The sequence below is a fragment of the Ursus americanus genome, chromosome 1 (assembly GCF_024610735.1).
Source record: "Ursus americanus isolate L20-20 chromosome 1, mUrsAme1.1.p, whole genome shotgun sequence".
Classification (NCBI taxonomy): domain Eukaryota; kingdom Metazoa; phylum Chordata; class Mammalia; order Carnivora; family Ursidae; genus Ursus; species Ursus americanus.
In genome coordinates this window covers 33,511,759-33,525,973 of record NC_142127.1, presented here as the reverse complement: position 1 = coordinate 33,525,973, position 14,215 = coordinate 33,511,759, and the positions used below count along the sequence as shown (strand labels likewise).

The 14,215-nt window shown below is 35.5% G+C and overlaps 1 protein-coding gene across 2 annotated transcripts in view; it reads right to left on the bottom strand.

Annotated features, from left to right (window-relative positions):
• The window catches only part of ARL6IP6 (ARF like GTPase 6 interacting protein 6), a 154,240-nt gene that overhangs the window by 113,246 nt on the left and 26,779 nt on the right, over nt 1-14,215 (bottom strand). The window contains exon 4 of one of the 2 annotated variants that reach the window (XM_045781848.2): nt 5,333-6,771. The exons of the other annotated variant lie outside the window; for it this stretch is intronic. Coding sequence (XP_045637804.1) covers nt 6,678-6,771 — 94 coding nt within the window. The 3' untranslated portion in view covers nt 5,333-6,677. Of the gene's footprint in view, nt 1-5,332; nt 6,772-14,215 lie in introns of those variants that run through there. 2 annotated transcript variants of the gene reach the window in all.

The window sequence follows — 14,215 nt, the reverse complement described above, 5'->3', positions numbered from 1 at the left end:
TAAAGTTTTTTAAAGCTTTGTGGACAGGTGGTGGTGAAAAGTTGATATATGATGAATTCTTGGTTCTTGATCTTAAACATCAGAATCTAATTTTAACTAGGTAAGAATTAAGTAATTTTATTGTAAGATTAGGGAGTAGCTCACAGAACTGAGGGAAAGGCCAAAAACCCCAGGATCAAAGAATAACAGAAACCAAGGAAAGCTTGATAGCAGAGATTATAGCTGAGATAAGCTTCAAAACAGCCTGGTTAGAATTCTATTACTGGCCCAATCACTATTGAACACCGCTAGAAACCATGGCCACTGCAACAGAATGGCTCAACAATATTTGTAAGCTTTCTGTTATAGCGTCATTCATTCACAATTCAAAACTTGGGCAGGAGCATACAAGTGGTAGGCACCAAGGTTACATACAAACCAGTTCGAGAGAAAGAAAATATCTAATCTCAGCCTTCTCTAATGTAATGTGGAGCCTTGCCTCCCACAAACACATAACAAGGAATTCTCCCAAAATAAAAATGGGTTGTGGGGCTAAGCGGTCAATAAATGACAAAATACCCACTAGTGTCCACTCCTTTGCCTGCCCAATATACACATAGCCACAATTTCCCATGATCATACTTCAAAAAATTATCCCACCTAACATAGTACAACTATTTCTCATTCAACTGAGAATGCACCCTTCCTCACAGGATGGCAATCAAGTCTCATAGGTTACTGTATTCAGTTCCATATCCAGGATCTCAGGAATGTCCCTTCCTCCTCAGTTCTATAGTAATCCCATTCACAATATTCTGCAATCTATGCACCACATTGTAGTTAGTCAATGTCAAAAATCCTATATGCAACAATGGAAGAAACAGAAAAAAGCTAAATTTGGTTAAAATACACACATGCCATAGAAAGGAAAATAGGTAGAGGCTATATAGCTCTTTGTTTTTGAAACTGGTCATGAAACCCTAGATAGTATTTATGAATTTATTTTGTCCATTATCTATTCCATGTTCCCTTGACTTGCAGCCAGAATTCTTAACATGTGTAGGTTTTTTTTATCCAGTGAGGTTAACTAAAACCTCATTCCTAAGAAATTTGAGCCCCTGTCTATGTAAGGTTGTTGAGATCTTCTAACTTGAGAGTCTAAGAAGGAAGAAACTCAGGGCCTCTGGGTTTTGTCCATACTCATTGTGTAGCAGTAACTTGATTTCCCCTTGGTGGATTATCAACCACTCCAGCACCTTGACATCCATTTTATCAGTGCCCAGTGCTTTAAGGAACTTGAAATGGCCAAATGGGGTCCCAGTTTCCAATTCAACAATAGCATTGTTGTATAAATCTTTACGGAAGCCTTTCTCCCATCAGTACAAAACAGGCAGCATATAGAGATGGGAAGAAAATGTTTTGTGGGTGCATTTTTTTAGTGAATTCTTTGACTGGAAGTAGTATTATGTGGGAAACTTGAATAATATACAAGACTATTGCAGTTAATGCCTAGTGTCTGTGACAGACCTTGCCAGCCAGAGGTCCAGTGGGTACTGGCACACAGACAAGTCCTCTTAGGCTAATTAATTCTTCGCTCTTGAGAAACAGCTCATTTTATCTGGCTTTTTGGAGAATGAACCCTGATCTTGGAACTCCAGGTAACCCTGATCCTGGTGGTCCATTCTGAACAGGATGTTATTCAGCTCATCTAGACATAAATATAAATCAGAGATTCTCAACCTTGGCACTATTGATATTTGGGCCCAAATTGCTTTTTGTTGTGGGGAGCTGTCCTGAGCATTGTGGATGTTTAGCACCATCCCTGGCTTCTGATCAACTAGCTGCCAGTAGCACCCTGCAATTTTGACAATCAAAAATGTCTCTAAACATTGTTAAATATTTAATAAAATGGCTAAATTTTACCCCTGAAAAGCAAGTTGCACTCAGTTGAGAATCACTGACCTAAGTGCATCCTTTGTGTTCTATCATCCAGGAAAAGTGTCCTGAGCCAGTCCTAAAGGCATGAGTAAGTTGAGTGATCACATTCCCAGTATGCTCCCCTGCCATGCTGCCTCTTTTCATTCAATTCACAACTTTGGCCTCATGAGAGCTCCATATGGATAACCGATGTTGGAAAAAAAATTCCAGCTTGCCTTACAGGTGGTTGTGTGTGTTATGTTACTACCTGCCACAAACGAGGTGGTGGGGAGCATTAAACCCCCTGTTCATGGGTCACAGCAAAGGGCAGGAAAGGGAAATCCTCCTAGGGAGCAGAACTTTGAGCAGTTCATTTTCTCCTTGGCCTGAAGAGATACGGTATGAAATAAGATTATGTATATTCATGGAAAGTGAACATGGGGTTTGGCTGGATTCTCAAGGGCTTGGAAAATGATTAGTGTCAACTTAAGAAAGGCTGGAAGGAGTATATAGATGGATCTCTTAAAGTGGATCCAGAATGTGAGACTATTTCTGAGCTATGTTAATACTCACAGCAAAGCTCACATTGTGAATAAGACTCTGAATAATTACATAGACAAGTTTTCTGCAAATGTTGGCATCTTGTCAAGCCGGTGCTAAATGAAAGTATAAACAAAGTGCCAGGATGCAGTATACACACAGAACCACACTTTCACAGGCTTTTCTGACTACTGCTCCCCCCTCTCCCTCACCCTCCTCCACTTCTCTTTTCCAAGACCCCTTCTACTGGTATCATATTTTGGGGGGTGGGTATGTGTCAGCCAGCTACCTGGTAGCCAACTAATCCCATTAGAAGAGGTAATGTTTTAGTTTTGCTTTTATCTGTGATACTTCTGGCAGCACCACCATTTATGGATTTACTAAATAATTTATACATTGTCATGGATTCCCACAGAACATTGCTCTGGCCAAGGAACTTATTACACAGAAGAGGTAAGATAAAGTTCCTGAAGACTTAGTTATGAAGCCAACCGAGAGATAGCACTAGAATTTGGGGTCTTTCCAAATGCAGTGTATATTTATATCCAACAACTGATTTTTAATGCTATTTCTCCTATTCCTATATAAGCTCCAAGAACTAAGAAGCTTCTCACTATTACACCCAATCACCCTCTCATAAGGTTTTTGCTTTTTGTTTCTCTGACTCTAGACTCTAATATTTAAGAATTCAAAAGAAATCAGCTGAAAATAACTGGAAGTTCAAACTGCCACATGGTAATTTTGGATTCTTTATGCCACTAGGTAATCTGACAAAAAAGAGGGTTGCCATGTTAGTTGGGATGTTTTAACTTTATAATACAGTTGCTGTCACACATAAGAGCAGGGAAGAGTAGAGAGGAAAAACAAGATTTTCTGTGCTGTGTTCTTGTATTACCGTATTTGGTGGTAAAAGAAACAAGAGCTTAGACCTGTCTAAAATAAACTTGGTCACTCTATTAGGGAAGAAACCTAATTGGTCAAGGTAGCAGCCAAGACAAAAATAAAAGAACAGATGCAGAAGAAGTAAAGTCTCATGACTAGGTGCTTAAATAAAACAGTAACTCCCACCTATATTTTCTTGCTATCATATATAACATGTTATTTTAACAAATTTCCCATCTTTTCCTGTTGTTTGTGTTAGTAAGTATTAAAATGACTGTTCAGGGGGCACCTGGGTGGCTCAGTTGGTTGAGTGTCTGACTCAGGGTCATGACATCAAGCCCCGAGTCAGGCTCTGTGCCAGGCATGGAGCCTGCTTAAGATGGTCTCTCTCCCTCTCCTTCTGCTCCTCCCCACTCATGCTCCTCTCTCTCTCTCCCTCTCTCTCTCTCTCTCTCTCACACACACACACACACACACACACGCACACACACACAGAGTTCAGTGTAATTTGTAGATCAATGATAATGTGGTAAAACTAGAAAAATGAACATGGCCTGAAGGCCTGGGTCTTGAATGTAGTAAATGATAGCTGCATTGTTAGGCATGAGCACATTTGGAAATTTAAGTATAAAAGGAACAGTATGGGTGTGGAAACTGAACAGCCAAGAGTGAAGTGCAGAGAACATTTGTCTACCCGTTCACCCATCCCCAAAGAAGTCCAGATGCTACCCTCAATTACAGAAGCCAAAACAGTAGGCACATAACCCAATCTTGGTCAATTGTGCACTCTCTCCAAGGACTCCAAGCCCTTAGCTGATCTTGCAAGAAACGAGAACAAATGACAGGAATGATTCATTAGATCATCCTGGCCAGGCTGTCATACCAAAAAGTCCCCTCCTTGAGTATTTTTCTCCTCTAGTACTCTCCTGGTTCCTGCCCACCAGTCCTGAGAGCCACTGGATATCCTTCCATTAAATTCCCTTTTCCCTAAGTTAGCCAGATGGTTTCTGTTGCTTGCAATATAGGGCTCTGATACAATCAAGAACAGAGCAGAAATGGAAAAATAGACAAATGCAGAAGATCTCTTTTAAAATGTTTTACTAGAAATCTATCTTTTCAAAAACCTACTTCTGATATTGGATATTTTTTATGGACTGCAGATTTAACCCCTCCTTGAATTCATTTGTTGAAACTTTACGCCCTAATAAGATAGTATTAGGGGGTAGTGCTTTGGGAGGTAATTACGTCATGAGGGTGGAGGCCCTATAATGAAATTAGTATCATTTTAAGAGGATAGCTGGCCCTCTCTCTCTCCCAAGTAAGGATATAATGAGAAGACAGTTCTCTGTAAACCAGCAAAAGGTCTTCACTGAAATCTAATTTTTCTGCCACTCCTGCTGCAATCACTGAGAGATGAGAAGCTAGGATTGACCCAGCTTTGGTTATATACCTATCCTTACTCAATCACTCTGCTATGGAAGTAGGATGGTTTATATTTGGACCCTGTGACGAACTGGAGAGAGGAACCTCCCAAGAGGAGTGCTAGTCCAGACAAAATTGGGTTCCAGAAGAAACACCTTACAGATAGACACACCTATATATATTTATATCATGTATACATATAATATCTTATAGATACCTACATAAAGAGGGTATACTGTAATATTTTTCTTAGTCATAGGACTCAAAGAATCTGGAAGGAGCTATCCAAATTGGGTGGGCGGGGGAGGTTTGGAACGGTGGAGAGAGAAAGACTAATTTTGTTACCTGCACGTTCAATTGCAATGGAAGAGCTGGGAGAGGGTGTGAAGGCAGGCAAGGAGTGAAAAAAATTCATTTTGACCATTTTGGAAGGAATACTTTAAGCCATGGGATTTGTATATAAAGTGTATATATACACACACACCCCTTCCCCCATATTAATCTAACCACTTCAGATAATTTAAATTAGATCAGCATTTGTCATTTCCAATGGAAGGTTTGAGTAGCAAAAAAGCGTTAAGACTTTTAGAAATATCATTAAATCATTTACTCAGTAACAACACTTAGCACATAACAGGAACACACTTCACATACTCATTTCCCATTTAGCCTGAATAAGTAGTTTTGCTACACAATACTTTCCTAACATAAATTTTTCTATGGCCAGGGAAAACAGCATTTTAAATAGTCCATCTTTCTAAAATTGAAGCGACTTTCTTAACAGGTATTTAGAAAAGAAGTGGGAACAATTAAGTTTAATTACTATGAAAAAAACAAACACAACTGTAGAACACTTAAATATGAAAATTATGAAACTATATATAAAAAGATTATACATATATACACTATCAAAATACCTTTTCTATTTTGGTAACTAAATCTTTGAGATTAAAAACAAAGTAGTTCAAGCATTTCTAAATATAAAAATTTCAGATTTATATTTATTAAAAACAAAATAATATCAGTTCTGTTGGAGTAATCATATACACACCAAGACAAATAGTTGCAACTGTGGAAACAGAAATAGTGAACAACTTCAACTTTCTCAATATTTTAATGGCTTAAGTAATTTACTTCTTGTCAGACTTTTTTTTGCTAGAATAGGCTTACTTAATTTTAAACTCAGATCAATGTGTTTGTTTTTTGTGGGTTTTTTGCTTTTTAAAAAAAAACAAAATACTTATTTAAAATGGTAGGTATTAAGTTTCCACCAGCTAAAAAATAACATATATATTTGTCTAGATGTAGCAATTTTAAAAACATACAAATTCAATATGTAGTAGGAAAATATATAAAAAAAACCATAAGGAATTATACCTCATTAAAAAATATAAATGCACCTTCTGTTGATTATGACTACTGAAAACTAAATATTCTGATTTCAAAGTAGCTTCTATAAAATGTTGAAGTAGTAGGCATTGTTTGCTTTTCTAATATCATGAATAAATAAGAAGTATTTCTATCTCATTTAAACAGTCTTCAGTATTTCTTAGCAAAAATGTAGTATTATACATAGCATTATCCCATATTCAAGTTTTCATTTTTGAATTCCATTAAAATGTTTTCTATAATTTATAAGGACAATGCACACAAAAGAAAAAGACGAGGTAAACATCTTACATTTTTAAGAAATTACTTGAAACTTAATACTCAGATATTCTCAATGCCTAAGTTCTAGAATGGTGCTTATGAAGGTCCTCCATTAAAAAAAAGAAGAAGAAGGTCCTCCATAATGACGATGATATGACACATATCTGAACCACATAACAGCAGGTTTCTTGGTCTTCTGAGTAGACAAATGATGAAATGATGTTCTTCCCTGTTATTACAAAACAATCATGAATAAGTTTTGCCAAAAATATTGCTTCGCTGTGGGTTTACATGAGGCACCATGCTACAGTAAGAGCAGCAACAATGCCATTCAAAATTGCCATGCTATAGCCCATGTGGAAAGAATGTCCCGTCAGTTTCCTAGGGGGAAAAAACAAATGAAAAAAGGAAAATGTAATTTGGTATAACAGAAACACCATCAGTTTTTACTGAAAATGCTTATAACCTAAAAATATGTTTCCCTAATATTTCACACATTAATACACATGTTAAAAAAGAATATTGGACATTTTCAGGATTAGTAAATAGAGCAACCTTAAGTTCTCTGTCAAAAACTGTCCTTGTTAACAAATATAATTTTTCAGTTTCATTAGAGCAAAATGTTCTAATATAATTCCTTATACTTCTTTACTGTGCTTCATAGTCACTGAGTGTATCATAACCTAATTCTACGGTATAAATCTTGTTCCATTACAAGCATGTTCTTTCATTAATTAGCACTGTTTCCTTGTTCTCCTGTTCTTAGAACTAAAAATATATATTATTTCAGGTATTTGTCCTGTTTGTACCATTTTTAGATTGCATGAAGAAACTACTCTTTCTGTACACACTCAAAGCAGCACTTGTCCGTATGTGAGTCATAAATCAGATTATGTCTTTTATAGATATTTCAGTTCTCAACTTAATAGGTTACTTAACTGAAGTGGCTTTCAATGAGTTCCTAAGTATCAGCAAAGACACGTCTCTTGTTTCATGATTATTATGAGTGCCAACTAGCTTATGTGCACAGATTTCCCCTGACATTTGATTCCTCTATCTTACAGCAATTTTACTTATTTTACTACATTTTCTTTAACATTCCTTTCACTAACCATTGCAATAATACTCTTTGCTTATCCTCATAAAGATGAGACATGCTAAAAAGAATAGAAGCTAATGTCCAATTGGTGCCAGAGGAAGAACAGAATCTTTTCCTCACTGGAGCAATCCAAATTGAGGACATAACAGGGAGGTGCGCTGCAGGAATAAGGGTCCAAAGTCATTAACAGTAAGAGCTCTGGACTGAAGATCACCATGCCTATGTCCTCTCCTTCTCTCCCTAAGGACAGGTCACAGACAGGGAGATACTTCGATCTGAATTAACAGTTGAAGGATTCTAGTCCTACAAGATCTGTGGCAGGGAATGAAGAAGATACACTCCCCAAAGAATACCATCTTTGCATTCATCTGAGAGTCCAGAAGGCCCTGATACTTCCTGATAGCCCCTATTATTATTATTCATATTATCCACTCAACCTCACTCACCTAGGGACTAGTTTAAGATGCCTCGTGTACCATTATGGGTTAATCTACTTCGCTGTATTAGCTACTATATGGTAAAATAAAAGATACACTAGATGCTTTACCTTAATCTTAAAAAAAAAACTCCCTCAAATACATATTGATTAGTCAACAGAAAACTAATTATAAAATTAAACTATCAGCACTGTCATTCATTATTTAAAAAAAATACTAATGACCCAAGAACATTTAAATTCATATATACAAAATGAAGTTAATCATGGAACAGAATTTCAGGAGTTAATTGTTCTCTTTCACTAGTTTTTGACCCTGGACTCCCATAAAAATAGAAAAACCTATGAAGTACAGTTCACTAAACTACAATATAGGTATGTATAATTGAATTTTATGGAGATAGATGTACATGCTCAAATGTTAAGTGACCCTTACAAATAGGCAAAGCAAGGAATTTTAATGGCAATGAAGAAATGCTCTAGAGAAGTGATTCTAAGTCTTTCTACCATCTCAAATGTACCATATTTCCACCAGGATCACTGTAGCAGTTGCCACACAAGTACTGTTAGGCCAGGGACTTAAAACCTTTGAGGAATCACTTGCTTTAAAACTCGTTTTCAAAATACTCATCATGATTTTCCTCTCTGGGGAAGAAAGGGCAGGTTTTTTTCTCCTACGACTTATTTGTGATCTTTGAAGTAGTACAAAACCCAGAAGGTATCCTGGTTCCCCTTTGTCAACACCCTTCACTTATCTCTTGTAAAGGGCATGTTTTGAATTAAAAAACTGGGATTAAGTATGGTACTTATCTTACTCAATCTCTATATATGCATCTCTATATATTACTTTTTAAACTAAAGTGTACACAGTAAAGCGCAAATGCCTAACATGTATATAGATCAACGAATCTTTATCATGATACATCCTCAGGTACCAACCATCCAGATCAAATACAAAACATTCCAGTACCACAGGAAGCTCCTGTTTCTCTTCCCCATCAATATCACCTTCCCTCCCCCAAATCCTGAGACAACCACTATAACCATTTGTTATCATGATGCCTGGTTTCACCTGCTCCATCTACATGCCCTCATATAATACATTTTCTTCTGTGTCTGGATTCTTTTGCCCAATATTGTGTCTGTGAAAATCAACCATGTTGTTTTATGTAGCATTAGCATGTCCTTTTGTATTACAGTTTAGTACTCCACTGTATAAAAATAATAACATTTATCCATTCTACTACTGAGCATTTGGGTTGTTTCCAATATGAGGCTCCTATAAACAGAGATACTATGAACATGATGCTACATATCTTTGTTGGGTAGGAGACATCTGCACTCATTTCCCTTGGGTATACCCTAGGAGTGGAATTGCTGGGTTATAAGGTAGATGTAAATTTGGCTTTAATAGAAACATCAAACATTTGCCCAAAGTAGTTGACTACTATACACTTCTGGCAATGTATGAGTTTCAGTTGTTCCACATTGTCACCAACATTTAGTATTATCAGTCTTTTCAATTTTAGTGGGTCTGCATTTTATGTTGTTGTGGTTTTAATATTTATTTTTCTGATGACAAACATACTTATTGGCCATTCAAATATCCTCTTTTTTGAAATTCCTGTTCATCTTTTCTTATTTTTCTATTGATTTATAGAGCTCTTTGCATGTTCTATATACAAATTCTTTGTCAATAATATGTGTCACAAATGTCGTCTTTGGTTTATGGCTTGTCTTTTAGCTCTCTAATAAGATCTTTTGATGAACAAGTTCTTATTAAATACAGTCCAATTTATTTCTTTTTAATGGTTAGTATTTTCCTGTGTCCTTTTCAATAAATCTTTCACTACTCCATGCTTATAAAGATATACCATTTTTTAGAGAAGCTTTATTGTTCTTCCTTTGAACTTTTGGTTTATAATTCATCTAAAATTTTTTTATATCATATAAAGTAGTGGCCAATGCTCATGTTATTCCTTATGGATATCCAATTGTTTCAGCACAGTTTACTGCTTGCAAAGACCATCTTTCCCCCTCATTAAATTGCTGTGGTGCCTTGTCCTAAGTCATATAACCATGTATGCGTGGGTCTGTTTTTAAACTTAAAATCCAATTTTAAAAGGTATATAGCATTTGAATAGGCAGTTCTGCAAAGAAGATATACATTGGCCAACAAGCACATGAAAGGATGCTAGATATCATTAGTCACTATAAAAATGCAAATCAAAACCACAACGAGATAACACTTCATACCCACTAAGATGGTTATAACCCAAAAAAGAAAGAAAACACAAGTTATTGGTGAGGATGTGGAGAAATCAGAAATCTCATACATTGCTGGTACAATATAAAATGGCATAGCTACTGTAAGAGAGTTAGACAGTTCCTCAAAAAGTTAAGAGTGTTACCTTATGATCCAGCGATTTCATTTCAGGTATATACTCAAAAGCTAAAAACATGTTTTTACATAAAAACTTGTACCTGAATGTTCATACCAGCATTATTCATAAGAGCTAAAAAGTGAAACAAACCAAATGTCCATCAACTGATAAATTAAACCAAATATGGTATATACCCATACAATGGAATGTAATTCAGCCATAAAAAGGAAAGAAGTACTGATACATGCTACAACATGGATGAACTTTAAAACCACTATACTAAGTGAAAGAAGCCAGACAATAAAGACCACATTTCTGGGACTTGTACTATTCCATTTACATGAAATGCCCAGAATAGGGAAATCCATAGACAAAAAGTAGAATAGGGGTTTCCAGGGTCTGAAGGAAGGGATGATAGAGGAGTAACTGATAGTAAGTATGGGGTTTTCATTTTGGAGTGATGGAAATGTTCTGGAATTAGAGAGTGGTAATGATCGTATAACATAGAGAATATACTAAAAATCACTGAGTTATATGCTTCAAAATGGTGAGTTTTATGTGAATTATATTACAATTAAAAATAAAACTTAATTGAAAGACATTAAAAGAGTATCTAAATAAAGAGAAATATACTACCATAATCTGGGAATACTCAACACTGTATAGATATCAATTACCTCAGAAAGAAACTATAAATTCAATGAGATCTCAGTAGTAGCTCAACAGAATGATTTTGATGGGAAACTGACACTTTGATACTAAATTCATCTCATACAGTAAACATGCAAAAGGAGCAAAGAAAAATTCTGAGAAATCAGTCATAACACAAAAACAAAGTAGTTTTTAAAAAAGTTAAGAGAACCAGAAAAAGACATTGGAATAGATTTCAGCATCCAGAAACAGATCTATGTTTTTAAGTATAAGTTATATATGGGCTGGGGGAAGAGGTAAGGAAATACATGTATGGAAATTTTACATTTTACCAATAGGCATTTTTAAGACAGAAGGAACAAAATTGACAATTATTTCAAGTTCCTTCCTCCTTTTCCTAATCATGGTTTTTCATTTATTAGTATAGGAGAAATCAAGATTCAGCTTATCTTCAAAAGAGCTATTGCTACATTTACATAGAGTAAAAAAAAAATTGGTGATTTTAGGCAGTTTCCTTTCAGACCTTTGGTTTTATTTTGTGATCCCACAAGTTCTATGAATATTAAGAAAAAATATGAGTAAGATTAAAACGGGAAGTGCCTGCAATTCTAGCGTTTGTAGGTTCTTGAAAGGCTCACTCTCAGTGTGAGGCTCAGAATGTACTTATGGTCTATTACAAATTCTTTCTTAATTTTATTTATTTTTAAGATTTTATTTGAGAGAGAGAAGCAGATTCCCTGCTGAGCAGAGAGCCTGCCATGGGGCTTTATCCCACACCCTGAGATCCTGACCTGAGCCAAAGGCAGACGCTTAACCGACTGAGCCCCTCTTTCTTAATTTTAATTTGCGTGCATAAGATAAGGCACTACTGGTCTTACATAAAATAAAAATAAAACCCTGCTGGCCCAAAGCATCTATTGTGTGTTGTTTCATTCAGTTCTATCATGAGGTTTACTAAGGATTCCAAAATGTTTCTTATTGTTGTAAGTCATTCATGACCTTTTACTTAATAATATGAAGAAGTCACACACTGCAAGGCAAATGGTAATAAAACATAGGGGTGAAGGGGCTTAGGAAAGTTGGGTGGAGTCTATACAGTTTTGCTCATTAATTCTTCTATAATTTCATGAAAGGAAAGGTGTGGAATAGGAAAATGATAAGCTTGACCAAGGGTAGCACTTTCTAGGGGCACCTGGCTGGCTCAGTAGAGAGCATGCAACTCCTGATCTCGGGGTTGTGAGTTCAAGCCCATGTTGGGTGTAGAGATTTTTTTTAATTAAAAAATAAAAAATAAAACGGTAGCACTTTCCTCTATTATATATTTTAGACCAACAAAGCGAAATAACTATGGTTTTTAAATCTTATATAATAAAGTATAATATGGGAAACTTGCTCAGATATAAAATAAAAAAGTTTCTATCCAGAATAAGTAAAACTTCAGCATTATTTAATATTAACACCGTCAAACCCACAAAAGTAGGTAGATAATACCTAGCCCTGTCAAGCTGATTTGATTTTGTCATGCCATACAGATTTCTAATGTGGAACATACTACTGAATAGGTGGAAAACACACATACACGCAGAAATCAAATCCTATCATCTCATAGCACTATTCAATGGAAATAAAAGTTTAACTTTGAAAACCTTCCATTTTATTTCAGCAGAGTCTCTGAAATAGGCTTAAAGAACTTTTGAAAATGACATGACTATTTTTAGAGATTTGCTACAATTATTATTTCAAATATCAATGTGAGAAAATGAGTTCAAGATAAAATTCCTTCCAAGCCACTCACATTCTCTCCATATACCTAAATACACTGTAACAAATTAATTTTCCTAAAGCACCCCCTTGTTTGAAATGCTTTTGTGTCAAATGCATATAAAGTGTAAGTGTGGGGCAACTGGGTGGCTCAGTTGGTTAAGCATCTGTCTTCTGCTTAGGTCATGATCCCAGAGTCCTAGGATCAAGTTCCACATCAGGCTCCATGCTCAGCGGGGAGCCTGTTCTACTTCCCCTGCTTGTGCTCAATCTCTCTCCTCTGACAAATAAATAAAATTAAAAAATAAAATAAAAGTGAGCAAAACAAACAATATAGTTAACAAGATCAAGTTTTCTTAACAATATGAATTTTGACCCATGCTTTCAGAGATGGCAATGGACCAAAAGACAAAAGAGGTACCACAGTATAAAGGAAGAAGGACAGAACCAGAAGTGAACTTACACTTAAGATTTCACATTTATTAGGTGAAGGACTGCACCAGATTAACTTAAGGTCCTTTCCAGGTCTGAATTTCAATTAACTATTCAAAGTAGCAAGGATAAAGTAACAACATTTGAAAGAGATTATATAGGTTTTTTTCCTACCTATCAAAATAGGTTATTGATCAAAATTACCTGTACTTCAACTAAAACAATGATGCAGGGAGTAGAACTACATAAATATTTTAGTCCCAGGGAGTCAATCAAAGAGACCAAAAATATAATGAAAATTAACAGATGATATCATTTAACATAGGAATGCAAAATAATTTGCCCCTTTAAAAATAGGCAGAAAAATAGAACTTAATGACAAAATCAGAATGTTTCTTAAAGGAAATGTTAGGATTCCTAAATGTAGATTTTATTACGCTGAGATAAACTTCTATACTGCAATAAATTTCTAAAATCAAAATGGAAATGGGAAATACTGTTCAGTAATAAAATACATTGGAAAAAATATGGTTACAAAGATAGACTCATTGTAATGGAATGGCTTCCATATCCTAAAAGTTATAAAAAAGATATATTTGGTTCCGGTTCTAAAGAATTTCTTTCCAATAATAAAGAATCCTGCGATGAAATACTTACTGGGTTCCTGTTAGTGTTTAAGCATTTAAACTCTGTAGTTAGAGAGTGCTTGAGTGCCAATTTTGCCACTTACAAGGGGTATGAAGGTAGAAACTGTCTGACCTCTCTGAGACTCAATTTCCCAAAATGGAAATAAAAATAGAGTCTTCCCTTACACAGTTGAGAATCAGGTGTCTGGCACATAGCAAATAATCAATAAATGTTAGGTACTATATAGAAAAGACAGCTGGCTACAGATGAGATTTTTAAAAATTCTTTTGACATTCTATTTCATTCTCTCTTCCTTTAAGCAAAATACCTACAATTAGACCTATCTCAAAGCCAAAACAGAAAAACAAAGAATAAGATTATACAAACAGACCATGGAGGTAGATAGAAGAAAGAAACTGAAGAATTATGGGTTTA